This window comes from Schistocerca cancellata, chromosome 11 (genome assembly GCF_023864275.1).
Source record: "Schistocerca cancellata isolate TAMUIC-IGC-003103 chromosome 11, iqSchCanc2.1, whole genome shotgun sequence".
Taxonomy (NCBI): Eukaryota; Metazoa; Arthropoda; class Insecta; order Orthoptera; family Acrididae; genus Schistocerca; species Schistocerca cancellata.
Window position 1 is genome coordinate 36,083,114 of NC_064636.1, and position 24,688 is coordinate 36,107,801.

Here is a 24,688-nt window from a genome sequence, read left to right on the forward strand (position 1 = left end):
ACCTTTTTGCAATTTCTTCAGTTTTAATCTACAGTTCATAACCAATAGATTGTGGTCAGAGTCCACATCTGCTCCTGGAAATTTCTTACAATTTAAAACCTGGTTCCTAAATCTCTGTCTTACCATTATATAATCTATGTGATACCTTTTAGTACCTCCAGGGTTCTTCCACGCATACAACCACTTTTCATGATTCTTGAACCAAGTGTTAGGTATGATTAAGTTATGCTCTGTGCAAAATCCTACCAGGCGGCTTTCTCTTTCATTTCTTACCCCCAATCCATATTCACCTACAATGTTTCCTTCTCTTCCTTTTCCTACTATCGAATTCGAGTCACCCATGACTACTAAATTTTTGTCTCCCTTCACTATCTGAATAATTTCTTTTATCTCATCATAGATTTCATCAATCTCTTCGTCATCTGTGGAGCTAGTCGGCATATAAACGTGTACTGCTGTGGTAGGCGTGGGCCTCTTGTCTATCTTGGCCACAATAATGGGTTCACTATGCTGTTTGTAGTAGCTTACCCGCACTCCTATTTTTTATTCATTATTAAATCTACTCCTGCAGTACCCCTATTTGATTTTGTATTTATAACCCTGTATTCACCTGACCAAAAGTCTTGTTCCTCCTGCCACTGAACTTCACTAATTCCCACTATATCTAACTCTGTATTGCATAACAGGTACTATTTAGCCACCTTTTTTAGCAATTTCTTTAATCTCTTTTGGTAATTTATTGTACAGTTTTATTCCTTGGTAGAAAATGCTGTTTTGAGTTTTATGTTTATTTTTTCTTGGTAAATGTAAGTAGAGTCTATCTCTTGTTGCATGGTCATGGATAGAGCTGTTTGTGCAGTAATTACCAATGCTATTTTTGATGATTACAACTGACTGGTAAATGTATTGACATGGAGCAGTTAAAATCCCCGATATTCTGAACAGATCTTTACAATGAGCTCGACTAGTATTTTTGGTTATTATTCTTATGGCTCTTTTATGGAGTTTGAAAACTGTGTTCCTATTTTGTGTGTGTGTCCCCCAAAAAAGAATGCCATAGCTAAGAACTGAGTATACATATGAATAATATGTAACTAAAAGACACTGCATGTTACACACTGATGATAGAATTCTAATGGCATAACATGCTGATGACATTCTGTTTGCAAGTACCTTTGTGTTTACACCACTTCGACTGAGAATCAATATTCATTCCTAGAAATTTTGCATTTGTTACTTAGTCTATAGAGGTGCCATCTGCATTTAATTTAACATTGTCATTCTTTCCCCTCAAACTGAAATTCATGGCATTAGTTTATGTTCAATGTCACTTTGTTGCTTACTGACCAACCATAAACTTCCTTGAGAGTTTAATTTGCTTTCTCGGCAAGTAGTTCTCTTGTTTTCTCAGTGACTATAATACTGCTGTCATCAGTGAAGAGAATTTTTTCACCATGAATAACACTACTGGGAAAGTCACTGATGTATATCAGGAACAGTATTGGTCCTAAAATGCTACCTTGCGGAACCTCTATATTAATGTATTTTGGTTCTGATAAGTGTTTTACTAAATGTTTAGATCTATTTGAAGTATGTGTTGTCTCTACTCTTTGTACCCTATCTGCTAGGTATGATTGAAACCAGTCATTAGCTACCCCTCTTATTCCTAATGCTTCTAATTTATTTAATAGAATCTTGTGGTCGACTGTATCAAATGCCTTAGAAAGATCCAAAAATATGCCTGTGACACTCATCTTTATCAACAGCATCAAGTACAACTTTTGTGAATTCTACTATGGCTGACTCCGTATTTCTGCCACTTCGGAAACCAAACTGTGATTCGCTTAAAAGATTGTACTTATTCAGGTATTTTTCACAACTGCTTCTATTATTTTTGAGAATGCTGACAGCAGCGAAATGGGCTGGTAATTTTGTATGTCTTCTGCATTACCTTTCTTAAGCAATAGTACAACTCTTGCCTGTTTTAACTGCTCTGGAAATGTCTCTGATGTGAAGGATTCATTTCTTATATTTGTTAAGGGGCCTTGTATAATCCCTATGCATTGTTTCAGTACTCACATTGGTACTTTACCTTAGTCTACTGACTTTTAATTTTTTTAGTTTTTGAGCAGTTATATTGACTTCATTCTCTGTGGTTGGCAGTAACATCACGGTATTTAGTGCAACAGTATTTACCAGTGTTATATTTGTTTTGGGGAATTTTTGCTGTAATTTCTCCGCAGTACTTGAAAAATGCTCATTTACATAGTTTGGTAATTGTTGTCGATCATTTATTACCTTATTCGCCTCCCTTAGCAGTATGTTATTCTGCGTTCGTTTGCCTCTTCCTGTTTCCTTTTTTATAACATCCCAGATTGTTTTGCTTTTATTCTCTGCATTATACATTATTTTGTCATTAAATGACTTTCTTTGCAGCAATCAGCACCTTCCTATAGATCTTTTTGAATCTATGATAGAAATTTAAGAATTATGGATCATTGCGAATCTTTTTCATGGGACTGATGTGTTTAAGTGTTTGGGAGGACTTCTTAATACCTGCTGTTATCCATCTGTTTTTGTGAGATGTTGATACAGACATGCATACTTTTGGAAATGCCTTTTCAAAGTTCAATATCTGATATTAACAAATTATTCTTTTTTGGAAATGCTTGTCTTCCTGCTGCCAGTCTGAAATCCATATCTTCTCTACTTCAGCCCTCTTCAATTATTTTGCTGCTCAAATAGCAAAACTCATATACTACTTTTAGTGTTTCATTTTCTGATCTAATTCGCTCAGCATCAAGTGGTTTAATCAGACTATATTATATTATCCCTGTTTTACTTTTGTTGATGCACGTCTTATAAAGTATTTTCAAGACAATATCCATTCCGTTCAACTGCTCTTCAAAGCTGTTTGCTGTCTCTGACAAATATACAGTTTCATTTGCAATACCAGACATAAAAACAATTTGCAAGCATAAAAACAATTTACAAGCAGACATTATAATTCATGTTTGATTCAATGTATGCTTTGCTTCCATCCTCTGTTTCTAGAAATTACTTTTTTATGTAGAAAGGAAACTGAGAAGAATTTATGTGGTCATCTAGAAAGGACACTGAGAGCAAGTCTTGATAGGGAATTCAAGTTCTGAGAGTAGAAATAAAAAGCTTAAGGTTTGCCAATAATTTTGTCATTCTGTCAAATTGTGAAGAACTTGAAAAACTACTTGAGTTCAATAGACAGGGTCTTGACAAGTGGTTATATAAATAAAATTACAACAAGGGTAAGCAGAGCATAGTCAAATTAAGGCAGGTAATGCTGAAGGGCCTTGCCATGGTTGCTTCTGCCTGTTAATGAATAAGATGATTGTCGTTCTGGGATTTATGGAACACAGTGTGTCAGTGAATTAATTAATTCATTCACTCATCGTCAAAAGCACAATCGTAGAATATATCAAAACTAAGCGCCTACTCTGGTACGGTCACTTACAGTGTATGCCAGACACGAGATGGCCACAACGTGTATGGCAACGGACACCACATCAAAGAAGAAAGCACGGTAGACCTACGAGATGCTGGAAAGACAACGTCAACGAAGCAATCACACAAGAGGTCTTAATGAAGGAGACTGGCATGACTGAACGATGGAGATTGGGATGCGAGAGGTGGCAGCAGCTGTAGAAAACTCGCTTAAAAAAAAATTAATGCTACTCTATCTAGATGTCATTATTGAATAAAAATTAAAATGAATCTTCTTTACATACACTAAACCCTATAGAGAGAGAGAGGGAACTTATTACTACAGCATTAAACTGTGAAACAAATGTACCATAATTGGCAAGTGGAGAAATGTAGCTGCTACTACTCACTCAAATAGCTCCTCTATTGACTCACGAGGCTGAATACACCCTGTATCTGTCCATCCATCGAGGAAAACACCTCGGCAGTACCAGGAATCGAACAGAGTTCCTCCATGTGGCAGCCACGTTTGCTGACCACTCGACTACTGAGGATGACAAATTATGTAAGTACTACCGTTTTACAATGACAAAATGTAAGGGTAACCGTCCTATATTCCATTTTATCCTGATCAGCAGGATGGCCACCACAGCAGAATGCTCGGTGCCCTTGATGTGATTCATTATGAGTATAAATTAGCTTAACATGTGTCGAACATTGCTGCTCATCTTGCACAGTAGCCATCCATTCACTTGTTCGTTCATTGTGTTTCATAGATCCATCAGAAAGGAGATCTTCAGAGTTATGTATCAAGTCAAACGGTACACTATGAAAGGGATAATCCAGTAAGCAACACATCAACAATTAACTATTGTCAAGCAGCTACAAACAATCTGTGTCGATTCTGTTCAATTTGGCCCAAACTGAAATAACAGGAAAGCACTTACTCTTAAGAAAATACCTACTATCTAAGTTATGATAAATGGCTGCCATTTTTCTACTGCCGCTCTCTTATTTTTTTAATACTGCGCTGACACTTATTAAGGATAGCAGTTATCTACAGTATAGAGTATTTTTCATGCTGAATGATACTACTTGTCCTTCAGCTAACAGGAATCTTTGATACTTGTACAAATACATTATTTTCTCTCAGCATGGCGAGCCCTGGCGGAATGTACATAATTTAGGAGTTAAGACTACCTTTTCAACACCCAGTGTCTCTACTACTTAGTGAGTTGTTGCCTTTACTTCTTATATTATTTACATTTCACCAGGGGCTTCGTAATACTTGGAAAATAGTATTAAATTAAGGAGGTCTCACCGCTTCAGTTGCTGAATTCACAGATTCATCAGGCTCTTCCATTGGTTCTTCCTTCACAACGACGTGCTCACACTCCTGGAACACAAGAGTCTGAACACTAAGCTAGAACAACAAGCACTTAGAGTAACAACAAACCCTGAAGAGGTTTTAGAAATGTAATTTCAAATTAACATTAATAAAGAATATTTAAAAAAATTGTTTCACCAGCAGAAAGGTTTGTTAGTATACTTTCACTGAATTCTGGCAAATCCTGACAAAATATTCATGTAATCATCATCCGGGACAACGACACAAACTACCCCCTTATATAGTAGAAGCAACAAGTCACAAAGTCGTGTCTTGTTTCTGTGCCATTTGATCACTAGGAGCATCTACTAGTCAGTAAGTTGAGGATATGAAATTTGTTGTATGTGGCGTGCGGTTGCTAATTTCCTTTGCAAAATGCAATATAAATGGATATTTATGCTACTTCTTCTATCCTTGTGTCCTTTAAGACTATATCCACAGATTCTCAGCAATTCGAGTATCACTTGTCAGTCTGGAACCCCTGTCAGGTAGGATCAGTAAAGGTTAGTGAAAGAATCCAAAGTGTGCCACCTTCTATCAAAGGATGTGTAAGATGATGAAAATTATATACCTCGTAACTTAAGAATTTGAAGCAGTGTATTCCAGTAATGGAGAAATCCAAATACATAAGTATGACAAAATAGCAACAATGAAACACTTAGAACAAGTCCAATAGTATTAAATAATTTAAGAAGTAAAGATGATGACATTTGGTTTGTGGGGCGCTAAACTGTGCGGCCATCAACGCTTGTACAAAGTTCCAGTCTTTACACAATCCAAGCTAGCCACTTTCACGAATGCTGATGAAATGATGAGGTCAACACAAACACCCAGTCCCCGGGCAGAGAAAATCCGCAACCCAGCCGGGAATCGAACCCGAGACCCGTAAGAAGTAAAGGTAACAACTCTAATGCTTAGTGTTTTGCCAATATGCCTTCTGACTATTCAGCACCTCAGCGAGTGATACCTTTACTTCTCATATTATTTGCATTCCACGAGACCTTTCTAATATCTAGAAAATACTTTTAAAATATGGAGCTCTCACCTCTTCAGTTGCTGAATACATAGATTCATCAGGGTCTCCTTCTGGTTCCTTCTTCACAACCGCGTGCTCATACTCCTGGAATACAAGAGTTTGACATGCTAAACTAGCACAAGAAGCAGAGAAACAACAAATCATTAAGAGGTTTCAAAAATGCAATTCCAAATTAACATCAATAAATAATATTACAACAGTGGTGTTCACCTACAGAAAGAGTCGTCAGCATACATCCACGTAATTCTGTCCTAAAGCATAAAATTCTAGGTCAGTGCAGCTAGTAAAGTAAGTATTTACTCTACATGAGCATTAAGTAAGAACTGATAAATGGTCACCAAGCAGAATCCTAGGGATTCTTGCATTCTTATTTTCGTGCCAACACATTTATTCTGTAACTGTAACAACAAGAGCATATTTAGGACAAACTATGAAATTCGCAGCCACAATACAAGTAAAAACTTAAAGAAGATTAGGGTTTAACACCCTGTTGACAATGGTGAGGTCATTATAGGCACAGCAACTGCTGCGACTCGGGGACATTGTGGAAGGAAACTGCCCTATTCTTCTTAACGAGACATCTACATCTTCGTGATTACTCTGCTATCGACAATAAAGTGCCTGGCAGAGGGTTCAATGAACCACCTTCATGCTGTCTCTCTACTGTTCCACTCTCGAACGGCATGCGGGAGAAACGAGCTCCTAAATTTCTTCGTGCGAGCCCTGATTTCTCTTATTTTATCGTGATGATCATTTCTCCCTATGTAGGTGGATGCCAACAGAATGTTTTCACAATCGGAGGGAAAACTGGTGATTGAAATTTCATGAGAAGATCCCATCACAACAAAAAACACCTTAGTTTTAATCATTGCCACTCCAATTCACGTATCATGTTTGTGACACTATCTCCCCTATTTCGCGATAATAAAAAACGAGCTGCCCTTCTTTGTATTTTTTTGATGTCATCTGTCAGTACCACCTGAAGCGGATCCCACACCGCACAGCAGTACTCCAGAATAGGGCGGACAAGCGTAGTGTAAGCAGTCTCTTTGGTAGCCTGTTGCACCTTCTAAGTGTTCTGCCGATGAATCACAGTCTTTGGTTTGCTCTACCCACAATATTATCTATGTGATCGTTCCAATTTAGGTTATTTGTAATTGTAATCCCTAAGTATTTAGATGAATTTACAGCCCTCAGATTTGTGTGACTTCTTGCGTAATCGAAATTTAGCTGATTTCTTTTAGTACTCTCATGTGAATAACTTCGCACTTTTCTTTATTCAGAGTCAATTGCCACTTTTCGCACCACACAGATATCTTATATAAATCATTTTGCAAGTTGTTTTGATCATCTGACGACTTTAAAAGACGGTAAATGACAGCATCATCTGCAAAGAATCTAAAACGGCTACTCTGATTGTTTCCTATGTCGTTAATATAGATCAGGAACAAAAGAGGGCCTATAACACTTCGTTGGGGAATGCCAGATATTACTTCTGTTTTACTTGATGACTTTCCGTCTATTACTACGAACTGTGAACCTTTCTGACAGGAAATCACGAATCCAGTCGCACAACTGAGGCAACACTACGTGGGCACGCAGTCTGATTAGAAGACGCTTGTGAGGAACGGTGTCAAAACCCTTCCGTAAATCTACCAATATGGAATCAATTTCACATCCCCTGTCGATAGCACTTATTACTTCATAAGTATAAAGAGCTAGTTGTGTTTCACAAGAACGATATTTTCTGAATCCATGCTGACTGTGTGTCAATAAATCGTTTTCTTCGAGGTACTTCATAACATTCGAATACAGTATATGTTCCAAAACCCTACTGCAAATCGACGTTAGTGATATAGGCCTGTAATTCAGCAGATTACTCCTACTTCCCTTTTTTGGGTATTGGTGTGACTTGAGCAATTTTTCAGTCTTTAGGTACGAATCTTTCTGCGAGCAAGCGGTTGTATATAACTGCTAAATATGGAGCTATTTTATCAGCATACTCTGAGAGGAACCTGACTGGTATACAATCTGGATCGGAGGCCTTGCCTTTATTAAGTGATTTAAGCTACTTTGTTAGACCGAGGATATCTACTTCTATGTTTCTCATCTTGGCAGTTGTTCTTGATTGGAATTCAGGAATATTTACTTCGTCTTCTTTGGTGAAGGAGTTTCGGGAAACCGTGTTTAATAACTCTGCTTTAGTGGCACTGTCATCAGTGACTTCACCGTTGTTCTTGAGCAGTGAATGTATCGATTGCGTCTTGCCACTGGTGTGCTTTATGTATGACCAGAATCTCTTTGGGTTTTCTGCCAGATTTCGAGACAGAATTTCGTTGTGGAAATTATTAAAAGCATATCGCATTGAATTACGTGCAATATTTCGAACTTCTGTAAAACTTGGCTGATCTTGGGGATTTTGCGTCCTTTTAAATTTGGCATACTTTTTTCGTTGCTTCTGCAACAACGATCTGACCCGTTTTGTGTACCATGGGGGATCAGTACCATCACTTATTAACTTATGTGGTATATATCTCTCAATTGCTGTCGATACTACCTCTTTGAAAATATTCCCCAGCTTTTCTACACTTACATAATCAGATCGGAAGAAGTGGAGACTGACTCTTAAAAAGGCGTAAAGAGCATTTTTATCAGCTTTTTTAAATAGATATACTTTGAGTTTCGTTTTGATGGTTGTAGGTGTCATGGTATTCAGTCTAGCAGCAACTGCCTTGTGGTCGCTAATCCCTGTATTCGTCACAACACTCACTATTTGTCCAGGATTATTTGTTAATAAAAGGTCAAGTATTCTTTCGCAACCATTTACACATCGAGTGGGCTCATGAACTAATATAATTTTCTGAGAAAACAGCATTTGCCATCTGCTGTTTTGGGAAATGAAAGAAAGAAAGAAAATGTGGATGACCAGATGGCAAACGAACGTGTCTTCCACAACACAAGCCCAATGCCTTCCTATTCTGTCCAGCAGCTTAGTCACAACATTGAAATTAGAAATAATTTCAGTACAGGCAGTGCGGGTCCACCTATGTAGCCAGTCAGTCAGTGCACTGACTGCCACGCAGAGGAGCTGGGTTCGATTCCTGTTACTGCCAGGGATCTTTCCTCAGTGGACAGACGGGAAGGGGATGTAATCAGCATCGAGATGCCAACTGAGGAGCTTCTCGACAAGTAGCAGCAGCTTTAGACCACGGAAACTAGCGAAGGCCGGGAGAGAGGCACTCTGATCGCACGACCCTCCAACCCACATCCAACGCCACTGGCAGAGGATGGCATGGCGGTCAGTTGCTAGCAACAGGCCTGCCAGGTCCTGTGGATGGAATTTGCAACATAGCCTGTGTGTTCCTTTCTAGACTATGGAATGGAGAGTTACATTCCACTGCAAATGGGTGTAACAGGATCACTGCCAACAAATAAGTGGTTTCTTTCATACCTGAAAAAAAGTGCAACAGGTAGAGATCTCTCAAACAAACTGCTATCATACCACGAAACACCTTCCTAACCCTGAATACATTAATAACGGAGTCCCCCGAGGAAGTGGGCTTGGCCCAATACTCTTCACAATACACAAGGTGGTCCACTGACTGTGACTGGGCCAAATACCTCACGAAATAAGCGTCAAACGTAGAAACTACAAAGGACGAAACTTCTCTAGCTTGAAGGGGGAAACCAGATGGCGCTATGGTTGGCCCACTATATGGTGCTTCCATAGGTCAAATGGATATCAACTGCATTTTTAAAAATAAGAACCCCCATTTTTTATTACATATTTGTGTAGTACGTAAAGAAATATGACTGTTTTAGTTGGACCACTTTTTTCACTTTGTGATAGATGGTGCTGTAATAGTCCCAAACATATGTCTCACAATTTTAGATGAACAGTTGGTAATAAACAGGGTTTTTTTTTTTTTTTTTTTTTTTTTTTTTAATCAAAATGCAGAAAGTACGTAAGTTTGAACATTTTATTTCGGTTGTTCCAATATGATACATGTACCTTTGTGAACTTATCATTTCTGAGGATGCATGCTGTTACAGTGTGATTACCTGTAAATACTACATTAATGCAATAAATGCTCAAAATGAAGTCCGTCAACTTCAATGCATTTGGCAATACGTGTAACGACATTCCTCTCAACATCAAGTAGTTCGCCTTCCGTAATGTTCGCACATGCATTGACAATGCGCTGACGCATGTTGTCAGGCGTTGTCGGTGGATCACGATAGCAAATATCCTTCAACTTTCCCCACAGAAAGAAATCCAGGGACGTCAAATCCGGTGAACATGCAAGCCACGGTATGGTGCTTCGACGACAAATTCACCTGTCATGAAATATGCTACTCAATACCGCTTCAACCGCACATGAGCTATGTGCTGGACATCCATCATGTTGGAAATACTTCACCATTCTGTCATGCAGTGAAACATCTTGTAGTAACATCGGTAGAACATTACGTAGGGAATCAGCATACATTGCACCATTTAGATTGCCATCGATAAAAAGGGGGCCACTTATCCTTCCTCCCATAATGCCGCACCATACATTATCCCGCCAAGGTCGCTGATGTTCCACTTGTCACAGCCATGTGGATTTTCCATTGCCCAATAGTGCATATTAAGCCGGTTTACGTTACCACTGTTGGTGAATGACACTTCGTCGCTAAATACAACGCCTGAAAAAAATATGTCATCGTCCCGTAATTTCTCTTGTGCCCAGTGGCAGAACTGCACACGACATTCAAAGTCGTCGCCATGCAATTCTTGGTGCATAGAAATATGTTATGGGTGCAATCGATGTTGATGTAGCATTCTCAACACCGACGTTTTTGAGATTCCTGATTCTTGCGTAATTTGTCTGCTACTGATGTGTGGGTTAGGTGCAACAGCATCTAAAACACCTACTTGGGCATCATCATTTGTTGCAGATCATTCACATGTGGCTGAACACTTCCTGTTTCCTTAAATAATGTAACTATCCGACGAACGGTCCGGACACTTGGATGATGTCGTCCAGGACACCGAACAACGTACATAGCACACGCCTGTTGGGCATTTCGATCACAATAGCCATACATCAACATGATATCAACCTTTTCCAGAATTGGTAAATGGTCCATTTTAACATGGGTAATGTATCATGAAGCAAACACCGTCCACACTGGAAGAATGTTACGTGATACCACGTACTTATAAGTTTGTGACTATTACAGCACCATCTGTCACAAACCGAAAGAAGTGGTCCAACTAAAACATTCATATTTGTTTACGTACTACATGAATATGTAATAAAAATGTGGGTTCCTATTTTAAAAAACGCAGTTGATATCCGTTTGACCTATGGCAGCGCCATCTAGCGGGCCAAGCATAGAGTCATCTGGCTTCCCTCTTCAAGCTAGACGAGTTCCATTGTTTGTAGTTTTTTTGTTTGATGCTTATTTCGTGAGATATTTGGGCCGGTAACTATCAATAGACCATCCTGTATATCTTATTTTCCCCAGTGTGTTACACACAGCGAAACTGAACTGTTTGCTGATGACAGTAGTATTATAATCAGTATGCATAACCAAGCATCACTAAATGACAAAGCTGAAGAAACATTCATGCATGTATACAGCTGGGCAGACAATGACTAATTAACCTTAAATGTTAAAAAAATAAGAAAAGAAAAAAGGTAGCAAATATAAAATTTTTAGGCAGCCACACTGACAATAAGTAAAGTGGACTTAGAATATAATTGCCCTTGGGAAGCAAATAGTTTCAGCATGCTTCTCACTTAGGACAACACATTTTTTATGTAGTACCCCATGGATCAGAACAATTTACATTGCGTATATTCATTCTGTAATTGGCTATGGGATAATGTGCTGGGGAACAAATGAGCAGAATATACAGCCAATCTTTAAGCTACAAATAAATAGCTGCACAAATTATGATAAACGTAGCAGGAGCACTCCCTGCTCTGAGTTGTTTAAATCTAGAGATATCCTGGAAACAGTGATCCACATGAAGAAAGACATTGACCAGTCCCCAATGAACAGATCTGTACATCATATGGGTCCATATCTGGCCAACTTATATCTCAGTAGGAAAAATAAAGCAAAAACCCAAAATAGTGTGCTATGTAATGGAATTCAATTATACAATAGACTTGTATAATAGACCAAAGACAAAACTTTAGTATGTGCCTTCAGGAATACCTTAAAAATTATATTAGAAAAGTGTGTACACTGTGAAGGATTACCTAAAATGATGTGTAAGTTTTGTTGACAATTATGCTACTGATTAATTACTGCAATTAAGAAGCACTTTATAATATGTTCATTAGAATAGCAAAATATTTTGTACAAACATGTAATGTTGTAAGACAAACAATGTGTGTGTATGATGGGTGTTCAATAAGTAAGGCAACACATTATTTTCTCGGTCAACTTTGGTTGAAAATGCGGATTTTGCTGTTGAACATTCCCACTCGAGACCCTATAGTTTCATGAAATTCCAACAGATGGTGGTGCTACACGTAGCCTTCAAAATAGCACCTGTATCAGTAGTATGTTCCAAGGAGACGGCTGTCACCGAGTTTCTTTTGGCAGAAAACAGAACACTGCAGATATTCACAGGCACTTGAAGAATGTCTACGAGGACCAGGTGGTGAACAAAAGCACAGTAAGTTGCTGGGCACAGCATTTGTCATCTCCGCAACAAAATCGTGCAAACCTGTCCGATCTCTGAGCCTCACGAAATTGAAGAAATGACTTCAGTGTATTCATCACCACAAAAATGCAAATGAACTTCCCCTTTTCTATGCGAATACAACGCCTCACACAAGTACACACACACACGAGAGAAACTCACAAAACTTTATTGAACACTTCTACCTCATCAACCCTACAGCCTGGATTTCACACTTTCTGACTTCGATCTATTTGGCCCAATGAAGTATGCACTGAATGGGAAGCAGTACGTATATGATAGGGAGGTTATTGATTCGGCGAGACAGAGGATCCGACATTGATCACTGGAGTTGTATCGTGTGGACATACAAGCAGTGGGGAATAATTTGGTGTACTGAAATGCTGAATAAAACCAAACTGTTTTTTAAAGAAAAAATGCATTGCATTACTTATTGAATGCTCCTCATATTTGTGTGTTGTAATTGTATATGTTTACATATATTTGTGTCTATATTGCATATATGTGTGTGTGTTGACAACATCCATACAATTTATATAGTCTGCAGGTGGATAAATACACTCCTGGAAATTGAAATAAGAACACCGTGAATTCATTGTCCCAGGAAGGGGAAACTTTATTGACACATTCCTGGGGTCAGATACATCACATGATCACACTGACAGAACCACAGGCACATAGACACAGGCAACAGAGCATGCACAATGTCGGCACTAGTACAGTGTATATCAACCTTTCGCAGCAATGCAGGCTGCTATTCTCCCATGGAGACGATCGTAGAGATGCTGGATGTAGTCCTGTGGAACGGCTTGCCATGCCATTTCCACCTGGCGCCTCAGTTGGACCAGCGTTCGTGCTGGACGTGCAGACCGCGTGAGACGACGCTTCATCCAGTCCCAAACATGCTCAATGGGGGACAGATCCGGAGATCTTGCTGGCCAGGGTAGTTGACTTACACCTTCTAGAGCACGTTGGGTGGCACGGGATACATGCGGACGTGCATTGTCCTGTTGGAACAGCAAGTTCCCTTGCCGGTCTAGGAATGGTAGAACGATGGGTTCGATGACGGTTTGGATGTACCGTGCACTATTCAGTGTCCCCTCGACGATCACCAGTGGTGTACGGCCAGTGTAGGAGATCGCTCCCCACACCATGATGCCGGGTGTTGGTCCTGTGTGCCTCGGTCGTATGCAGTCCTGATTGTGGCGCTCACCTGCACGGCGCCAAACACGCATACGACCATCATTGGCACCAAGGCAGAAGCGACTCTCATCGCTGAAGACGACACGTCTCCATTCGTCCCTCCATTCACGCCTGTCGCGACACCACTGGAGGGGGCTGCACGATGTTGGGGCGTGAGCGGAAGACGGCCTAACGGTGTGCGGGACCGTAGCCCAGCTTCACGGAGACGGTTGCGAATGGTCCTCGCCGATACCCCAGGAGCAACAGTGTCCCTAATTTGCTGGGAAGTGGCGGTGCGGTCCCCTACGGCACTGCGTAGGATCCTACGGTCTTGGCGTGCATCCGTGCGTCGCTGCGGTCCGGTCCCAGGTCGACGGGCACGTGCACCTTCCGCCGACCACTGGCGACAACATCGATGTACTGTGGAGGCCTCCCGCATGCCCACTATACGCCCTCGCTCAAAGTGCGTCAACTGCACATACGGTTCACGTCCACGCTGTCGCGGCATGCTACCAGTGTTAAAGACTGCGATGGAGCTCCGTATGCCACGGCAAACTGGCTGACACTGACGGCGGCGGTGCACAAATGCTGCGCAGCTAGCGCCATTCGACGGCCAACACCGCGGTTCCTGGTGTGTCCGCTGTGCCGTGCGTGTGATCATTGCTTGTACAGCCCTCTCGCAGTGTCCGGAGCAAGTATGGTGGGTCTGACACACCGATGTCAATGTGTTCTTTTTTCCATTTTCAGGAGTGTAAATAAATCAATAAAATGAGTCAGACAGAAGATTTGAAACACACTGATATTCAAAACAAAGGAAAAGGTCACAGTATTAGCCATTTTTCCTCACATTTTATTAGAATATTTCAATCAATGGATGTACAAGAGTCACTGAAAAAAATAATGTGGCGCCTGCATAATTAAAACTGCTGAAGGGACCAAAATGCCACTGTTTACTGAAGAAGGTGTGGTCCCTACACGAGTGCTGACGCCCAAAATTAACTGCCTGAGGGTCACGGGCACACATACGTATGCCGACAGAGCAAGCACGTGTACATGTCCACTGTCCACTGAAAACGGAGGCTTCAGAATGAGAGCAAATGGGTGTTGTGCATTTCTTCACAGCAGGAGTGATGGGAATGTAAATTCATCAAAAAATGGCACAAGTGTAAGGGAAGTAGAGCACGTCTGATGCAAGTCCAATGCTCAATCCAATCCCCGGGGTGATGGCAGCCACTGTAACTTGCCAGTCCCGAGTAACCTGCCCGGCAATGCTGTCACTAGTGTTGTGCAGCATTCCACATCACGTGTCATCGGCTCGCAATCACTTGTGCCACAACTTTACCCTCACATTCGGTACTCGCATTCACATGTGCCATTATTTGATGAATTCCCATTCCCTACACTTCTTCCACTGTCAGAAAATGTGCTATATCCCTTTGCTCGTCTTCTGAAGCCTCCATTTCACTGTGGACATTTGACACGTGCTTTGCTCTGTTGTCATGTGGCTGTGCACCCGTGTACCTCCAGCAGTGAATTCAAAGCCTCGGCACGCTAAAAATTGCATCCGAGTAGCGATTTTTTTTTCTTTGGACGAGTAGTGGATTTTCGTCAGAGTACATGCTTTTATACTAAAATATGTGTCTAAAGTATTGTAGTGATGGTAGCCAACATTATTAGTGTAAGTTGATTACTACTACGAGGGTCACTCCAAAAGAAATGCACACTATTTTTTTTAAAATCCATCTTTTATTCTACATGTTTGAGAGTTTTGCAGTGTGTAGATTCATCTTTTAGGAACAATACTGTCATTTCTCCACATAACTTCCATCCCTCTCAACTGCCTTACGCCATCTTGCAACCAGTGCCTGTATACTTGCAAGGTAAAATTCTGGACCAACCTGTTAGAGCCACTGTTTGGCAGCGTGCACAAGGGAGTCACGATCTTCGAACCTTGTTCCACAAAGAGTGTCTTTCAGTATCCCAAAGAGATGACAGTCACATGGAGCCAGGTCAGGACTGTAAGGCGGGTGTTTCAGTGTTGTCCATACAAGTTTTCTGATCGATTATGTGGTTTTTTGACTGACATGTGGCCGAGCATTTTTTAACGCCAACACTTTCAGTTTTCTGCAAATACTTCCTCCCCCTATCCCAACGTAGCGTGACAATTCGTTCACTGTTATGCATCTGTCAGCAGTCACCAATTCGTCAACTCTCTGCAGATTGTCCGGACTGTGTGCAGTACGAGGCCTGCCGCTGCGATGACAATCCTCAATATTGCCGTGCCCGCCTTCATCACGTAACCTGCTTGCCCACCGACTAACTGTACTGCAGGATCTCCGTACACCTTTTTCAACCTCTTGTGGATGTTTCCTACTGTCTAGTTTTCACAGCACAGGAATTCTATGACAGCACGTCGCTTCTGACGAACGTCAAGTGTAGCAGCCATCTCGAAGACGTGCTGTGACGGTGCCACTCACGGGAACAGGTCGAACTAAGTTTGAAAACGAGTGGGAAGGATGTATCTACACACTGTAAAACTTCCACACATGCGGAATGAAAACTTGACCCTCGCAGCATAATTTGCTGTTAGTATAGTCTACAGACAGTAGTGGATGTTTCTGGTTGTTAATGTATGAACTAAGTCATCCTGCACCCCTGAAGCCACCCTTTATGATAAGATTTACTGAAAATGGTTTACGACTGAATCAGTGAATGAACTGAGATACCATCAAATTCCTCAGGGAGAAGCTTAATTACAAACTACTACAATTACTTTTAAAAATCAAAGTCTGTCCAAGAGCCAAGCAAGATATCCCTCCCACACACATTCATCTCATGAAATATTATCTCTAATAAACACCAAGCACACAGTAAAGATTATGCACACAACACACTCTCTCCACACCATTCGAATACAAAACAGGAAAGTGCTCAATGGGTGTGCTACTTCAGTACCCTCATCCGTGTAGTCTGCAAAGTAGTGACACGGCAAAAGCAACTAATGAACACACTGTACAACACAGATATCCAATAAATTTGCAGAGCCCTCTTCAAAGATCTTAGAATCCTCATGCTGTACTTACTTTCCAACACACTGAGTCCTAGACAGTGTTTGTTACTAATATATAAAAAAAAGTTACAGCCAAGTTTAATTTGCAACATCGTTGTTGTTGTTGTTGTTGTTGTTATGATCTTCACCCTGAGGACAGGTTTGATGCAGCTCTTCTCATTACTCTATCCTATCCTGTGCAAGCCCCCTCATCTATGTATAACCACCGCAGTCTCTGTCCACCTGAACCTGCTTACTGAAAGCAAGCCTCGGTCTCCTCCTGCAAAGTTTAGCTCCACACCTCCTACCATTTCACGACTGACAATTGCCCGATGCCTCACGATGTGTCACATCAGCTGATCCCTTCTTTCACTCAAGTTTGTGTTCTCACTTGCTTTTTTCCCTAGTTTGACTCAGTATCTCCTCCTCCATTATTCGATCTACCCACCTGACCTTCAGCATTATTCTATAATACCATATTTCCAAAAGTTTATGTTCTCTTCTTGTCTGAATTGCTTATTCTCCACATTTCACTCCTCCTCCCAAACCTACACTCTATACAGATACCTTCAGAAAATACAAGGTGTACAACTTTGCTTCTGCCGTTTGCCGATAGGTGGCGACAACGGTAAGTAGTGGTCTAAAGAAACAGATCGCAGACGTCAGGCAGTTAGCTTGGAACTCGGTCAACATAACCTCATTCAAACGTTAGTCAATTTATGTCTGCACCATAAAGTTGTTCTCGATTGAAAATGTCAGTTTACGAGCCTAATCCTCGTCATTTGTGGGAAGTTTTACTGTTTTGTTTCAATATCAAGAAATCAGTGGCTGAGTCTCATCGGATGCTCTGAAGTACGTATGGTAAGGACGTTGTTAGTGAAAGAACGTGTCGTGAATTGTTTCAACGCTTCAAGAACGGTGATTTTAACTTCGCAGACCGGCATAGTGGTGGAAGAGAGAATGTTTTCTAAGATGGAGACATTGCTGAGTGAAGACTTGCGTCAAACTAGAGAAGAATTGGCACGAATAATGGGAGTGACACAGCAAGCCATTTCAAAACATCTCAAGGCTATGGGCACAATTCAGAAAGAAGGAACTTGGGTCCCGCGTGAGCTGAAACCGAGAGAAGTTGAACGGCATTTGTGAGTTTGTGAACAGTTGCTTCAGAGGCGAAAACGGAAGGGATTTCTGCATCGCATTGTGACCGGGGACGAAAAATGGGTTCATTACGTTAACCCTAAACGCAAAAAATCACGGGGATATCCTGGCCATGCTTCCACGTCGATGGCCAAACCGAATATTCACGGCTCCAAGATCATGCTCTGCATTTGGTGGGACCAGCTCAGCATCATGTACTATGAGGTGTTAAAATGGAGAGAAACAATCACAGATGCTTGAAATCGAACACAATTAATGCACTCGAGCAGAGCATTAAAATGGCCGCAATACAGCGTGAGGCACGATAAAGTTATGTTGCAGCACGACAACGCTCGACCCCACATTGCAAAAGAGGTCAAAACGTACTTGGAAACGTTAAATGGGAAGTCCTACCCCACCCCATCATATGCTCCAGACATTGCACTTGCTCCCTCTTGACTGTCACCTGTTTAGATCAATGGCGCAGGGCCTGGCTGACCGACACTTCCGATCTCACGAAGAAATCACAAATCGGATCGATTCGTGGATCGCTTCAAAAGACGAACAATTTTTTTGACGCGAGATTTGTACACTGATCTAAAGTTGGGAGAAAGTAGTGGCCAGCGATGGAAAATACTTTGAACGATACATGTGTAACCAGTTTGTTTCATTAAAGCCTCAAATGTTGGGGAAAAAACGGTAGAAGCAAAGTTGTACACCTTGTACTTTCCAACACTTAAACTGACATCCGATTTCAACAAATTCCTCTTCTCATAAATGCTTTTCTTGCTATCACCGGTCTGTTCTTGCTGTCACCGTCTGCATTTTCCACAGTCCAGTGACATTAATGTGTACCACCTGTCAACAGGCTGAATGACCACCTTTTGCACCTGCAAACGTGCAGGTAAGGAGTCAGTGAGGTTCTGGAAGGTATCGACAGGGGTGTGAAGCTGTGCCTCAAAAAAAAAAATATAAGAAGAAAGAAAACTCAATCTAGCAAATGAACAATAAAGCATAATCATTAAAATTAAAACCATAAAAACAAAAAAATTAGAATGATAAGAACTCAAATAAACTGAACCTAACTACAGTGCCGTGGCCACTGCGCTAGCTTTCTCGGATGAGGATCCGTGGCGTGAACAGCCCGACAGATGTGGTTCCACAGATTCTCGGTCAGATTTAAAGCAGAGCAGTTTGGTGGCCAGGGGAGTACAGTAAACCCATCTTGGTGCTCTTCAAACCACGCACGTACATTGCGAGCTGTGTGACAACTCGCACTGTCCTACCGGTTGATGCCATCGTGCTGAGGAAAAAACAAACTGCACGTACGGGAGAACACGGTCCCCGAGGATAGATACATACTGCACTTGTATCGAACCACTGCGCCTTCCAGAGTGTTGAGGTCACCCGGGGGCTGGCACAAAAACATTCCACAGACCGTAACGCTCTCTCCTCCATTCTGGATCCTTCCGACAATTGCTGCAGGACCACACGTGTCAACGGCCAGCTATCTGACGGAACATAAAACTCGATTCACCCGAAAAGGTCACCTGTCGCAACCCGGTGGACGCCCCGTTGCGGTATTAAGTTACGTTGTGCAAGACGCGACAGTTGGCTGCGACTGCGACGCTGCCCCCTCCACTTTTCCCACCCTGGCAGACGGCGACACGGCCGCAAGACGACTGGAGTCGTCGCCGTTTCCCAAGCTCCGGTCGGCGGCGGCGGATTCAAATACATAAGAAAAATAAGAATTCCGATTTTCTTGCTGTAAAAAATACTGTATGTTAATGCAACAAAGTTACATCGGCTCCCAGAGTTAGTTTTTCGATACAGATGCTCCTTTTACTTTAAAAAATTGAAAAGTATCTCTTCCAGTTTTGCGTGTTTTTTTCGCTGTATATTACTTCTCTATCAATTGTGAGGAAAGTAAAAGGCACAAAAAACTGGTGTTTGCGTATCTTACAGTTTCACATCACAGCTTGATAATGAGGTGTCTATTTTTCCGATATTCGTCACAGTTATCCCGATACTTAATTTACAAGTAACCTACTGCATAAAATTTGAATTGTGTACAGTGAAAAATGTGGTCGCTGGCTACTTTAAGTATGGTTTACGTTAGGTCATACATCGTTGCCGATGAAAAGAAGCTAACATATCGAAATTATTTTTTAAGTTGAGATCAGAATGATATCGAACTCCGTTACCGAGATTTGGGCTCATATATCTCCGGGAGCGTCGCGTCTAGCCGCCAGTTCTGTCGACACGCCACGAGAATCGTGTGGCCATCACACGATAGAGAATGCATTTGTTTTGTTTCGCTGACACATTTGGACCTAATGAAACCATTTTATGTCATATTTCTCCGGTATGAGTTACTAATATTTCTCCATATGCTCTTGACAATTTCATTTAAAATGCCACGAAATGTAGGTTTCTTAAACCCAAGTGATCAAGCAGAACCCATTTTCGTGGTTTTGCTGAGGCATCTGAACCTGTTCCAAGCTTTCTTTCTCGTTTATTTCTCTGATACGAGTCCCAAATATTCCTCCATCTGTTTTTGCACATTTCACCTAAAATTCCAATGAAAGATAAGTTTATTGACAATAAGCGCACACTTTCGTCATTGCATTGTTTCAAGTTCTTGACAACAGGATAGGGTTACACCTTAAACATCTCTAGAATTTTCATTCTGAACATCTACAGTATACACTGGCAGAAATGTGGAAGAAATAATGTCCGTGCTTGTTCACGAAATTTCCCCAAATTATACTTGTCAGTTTCTCCCATGCAGAAACTTTTGGAACAAGCTAAGGCAACTTTCATAGCCGACTGAGTCTTTATTCCCATCCAAATGAACTTCCATATTCTTATATTCTGACAGCATACATCGTTATGGATGACATGAACATTTAATCTTGCCAAGCTGCACTCAAAAGATGACTCCAGGATTTACAAAAGACGAATTTCAATTGTGAACTGTGTCAGACCAGAAGGGCCTTGTAAAACAGTAGTGCACTTTTGGCACAAGTTTTTTGAGCACCATCTTCTACCAATGAATTGAAGTGAATGTGACAAATTACTTATTGCAGCATACTGTTTGTGCAATCTGTTGAGAAACGCCTTCCTAAAAAACGAGCATCTATTGATTACAGAAAGCTGTACAACAATCTGGTGGTGGTTTTTCACAACTAGAAGGTATCATCAAGACACCAATCTACCGTTTACTTTCAAAGTGAAGGTATTGTAAAATGTAACTTTCTCGTTGTACTTTAGATTGTTCATTTTATAATGTACTTGCCGTTTTCAATTTTTATCGTCACAAAAAAGAGTAATGCGAAAATTGACCTTCAAGTTCATTTTCATCATTCTAATTCTACATCTGCACGGATTATACTGATTTTCATAACAGGCCTGAAAAATTTGCATTAATGGGAAAATATTATATATTTCACTCACCTGCCAGTTTCAACTGTGTACCAATTTCTTCGCAAATTCTGTCTCTGAACATAGTGTCTCTATATTTAGGGTTCTTCAAATCTTAAAGGCAAGGATGTCGCGAGACCAGCTCACAGAGCATCACATCCTGTGAGTGGCTCATTTCCTTGACTGGCTCGACATCTTTCTGGCAGCCGTACGTCTTTGTGTCGTGCGACTCCCGTCGCAACACTGCTCACTGGTGCAGTGCTGCGGCAGCTGCCGCAGCAGTCGCGCGTCGCATCCCAAACTCGAACTGCGCATGCGCCAGCAGGCAACTTTTGACGTCACGTAGCGACCCGTCGCAGTCGCTAGTGTGCGTCGCGTCTTGGACAACGTACCTTTAGTGTGCAGATTCCAGCCTTCACGCCAGTGAATGGCAGTCGGCATCGGTGCACGAACCGGTGTCTCTTGCGGACGCCCGTTAGCAGTAACGTTCATTGAACAGTTGTTGTAGAGACACTGTCGGTAGCTCCTCGGTTCATCGGATCGGTCAGTTGCTCGACAGGTGTACGTCTACTCACCTGTACACATCTCTGCACCCACCGTTCACCCAGTCATCTACGGTGTGGCGCACCAAAGTTGCCCCGGTACCAATTTCAGATAGTGCCATTTTGCCACTTAAGGTATACTTCACCCGTGGTAGCATAACAACTGTTAACAAACTTAGCTGCTCAGACAGTGGTCAATTAATGTGACGACCATGTATAACCTCTCCACTTCAGCCACCACCAATAACTTTGCTGCCCAAATAGCAAAACACTACTACTTTTAGTCTCTTATATTCTTATCTAAATCCGCCAACATCACCTGATATAATCGGACTACATCCTTCGATAACACAGGAGATATTGAATTTAATTGATGGAAGGAGAAAATATAAAAACCAGCAAATGAAGCAGGCAAAACAGAATACAAATGTCTAAAAAATGAGTGATAGGATGTGCAAACTAGCTATGTAGCAGTGGCTAGAAGACAGATTTAAGGCTTTAGAAGTATTTCACCAGCAGGAAAATAGTATCACCGACAGGGAAATTTAAGACCCCTTTGAAGAAAAGACAGGCAGCCGTACAAATATCAAGAACTCGTATGGAAAACGAGTTCTAACCAAATAAGCTGAAAGGTGGAAGGAATATATAGAGGGTCTATTATACAAGGCAGAAGTATTTGAGGACAGTATTACAGAAATGGAAGAGGAATTAGGTGAAGATGAGATGGGAGATATGATACTGTAAGAAGAATTTGACAGAGCATTGAAAGACGTAAGTCAAAACAAGACTACTACTACTGATAGCCTTGGGAGAGCCAGCCATGACAAAACTTCCACCTGACGCGCAAGATGTATGGGACAGGTGAAATACTCAGACTTCAAGAAGAATGTAATAATTACAAATCCAAAGAAAACTGTTGCTGACAATGTGAAAACTACCAAACTATCAGTTTAATTAGTCATGGTTGCAAAATACTAACACGAATTCTTTGCACAAGAATGGAAAAATTGGTAGAAGCCAACCTTGGGGAAGATCACTTTGAAATCTGAAGAAAAGTAGGAACACCCGAGGCAATATTGACCCTACAACTTATCTTAGAAGCTAGGTTAAGGAAAGCCGAACCTACGTTTTTAGCGTTTGTATGCTTCGAGAAAGTTTTTTAACAATACCCACTGGAATACTCTCTTTCAAATCCTAAAGGTAGCAGAGATAAAATATGGGGAGCGAAAGGCTCTTTACAACTCGAACACAAACAAGGTGGCAGTTAGAAGAATCGAGAGGCACAAAAGGGAAGTAGTGGTTGAGAAAAGAGTAAGACAGGGTTGTAGCCTACCCCTGATGTTATTCGATCTGTATACTGAGCAAGCAGTAAAAGAAACCGAAGAAAAATATGGAGTAGGAATTAAAATCCATGGAGAAAAAATGCAAACTTTGAAGTTTGCCAATGACTCTGTAATTCCGTCAGAGACAGCAAAGGACTTGCAAGAGCAGTTGAACAGAATGGGTAGTGTCTTGAAAGGAGGGTATAAGATGAACATCAACAAAAGCAAAACAAGGATAATGGAATGCAGTCAGATTAAATCAGGTGATGTTGAGGGAATTAGATTAGGAAATGAGTCACTTAAAATAGTAGACGAGTTTTGCTATTTAGGCAGCAAAGTAACTGATGATGGCTGAAGTAAAGAGAATAAAAAACGTAGATTGACAATTGAAAAATGTTTCTGAAGAAGATAAATTTGTTAACATCAAATATAGATTTAAGTCTCAAAAAGTCTTTTCTGAAAGTACTTGTATAGAGTGTAGCCATTTATGGAAGTAAAACATGGATGATGAACAGCTTGGACAATAAGAGAATGTAAGCTTCTGAAATGTGATGCTACAGCAGAATGCTGAAGATGAAAGGTGGATCACATAACTAATGAGGTGGTGCTGAGTAGAATTGGAGAGAGAAGAAATTTAAGGCACAACTTTGTTAGAAGTAGGTATCAGTTGATACGGCACATTCTGAGATATCAAGACATCACCAATTTAGTACTGGGGGAAGAGTGTGTATGTGGGAGTGGATGGGGCTGGTCAATGCATGAAAACAGTAAGCAGATTCAGACGGATGTAGGGTGCAGTACTTATTCGGAGATGATGAGGCTTGCACACAATAGAGTAGCATGGACTCCTGCAACAAATCAGTCTTTGGACTGAAGACAACGACAACAACGACAGGTGGAGGTGGAGGAGGAGGAGGAGATGAGACTGGAATCAGCCAAAAAATTCATTGAATGAACAGTTTACATACAGGAATCAATGTGCAATATAGCCACTAAACATCTCAAGATGCCAAGAGGCACACTTTTGGTTGAAGACCATAGCTTGTTTTTCATTCCACAAACTTTGACTGACCACAGTGTTTCTGTCACTATTATAAATACTTTTCGTTTCCCGTGATATTAGAGACATATTCACAGGTTTTCTTCCATAGCACTAAACCTCTTACCTGTTCCTGCTTCACTGTGCCACACAAAAAATAGTCTCGATTCTCTCTGTCATCTAACTCCTTTTTCGTGGCAATTCCCAACTGCATTTTGTTGGTAGCTGAATCATTTGGCATAATGTTTGATTCACCTACTAATGCAGTAATTTCCCTGTTTCTTTCATCATCTGGCCAAGTTTGCTCAGGTTTGGGTGCCGATGGTGGCACTACTGAAATACACCAAATACTGGAAAAAAAGAAAGAAAAAAAATCATGAGACAAAATTAAACTCCCCCCCCCCCC

The 24,688-nt window shown here is 41.1% G+C and overlaps 1 protein-coding gene across 5 annotated transcripts in view; it reads right to left on the bottom strand.

The window, feature by feature from the left end:
- Positions 1-24,688, bottom strand: part of LOC126108476 (uncharacterized) — a 102,625-nt gene that overhangs the window by 53,541 nt on the left and 24,396 nt on the right. For all 5 annotated transcript variants that reach the window (XR_007523532.1, XR_007523533.1, XR_007523531.1 and 2 more), the window contains 3 exons: positions 24,410-24,632; positions 5,892-5,966; positions 4,781-4,855 (listed from right to left, as the gene is read on the bottom strand). Coding sequence is in view for 2 of the 5 variants with exons in the window: in XM_049913726.1 (XP_049769683.1) it covers positions 4,781-4,855; positions 5,892-5,966; positions 24,410-24,632 (373 nt within the window). In the remaining 3 variants the exon portion in view is untranslated. The remainder of the gene's footprint in view (positions 1-4,780; positions 4,856-5,891; positions 5,967-24,409; positions 24,633-24,688) is intronic.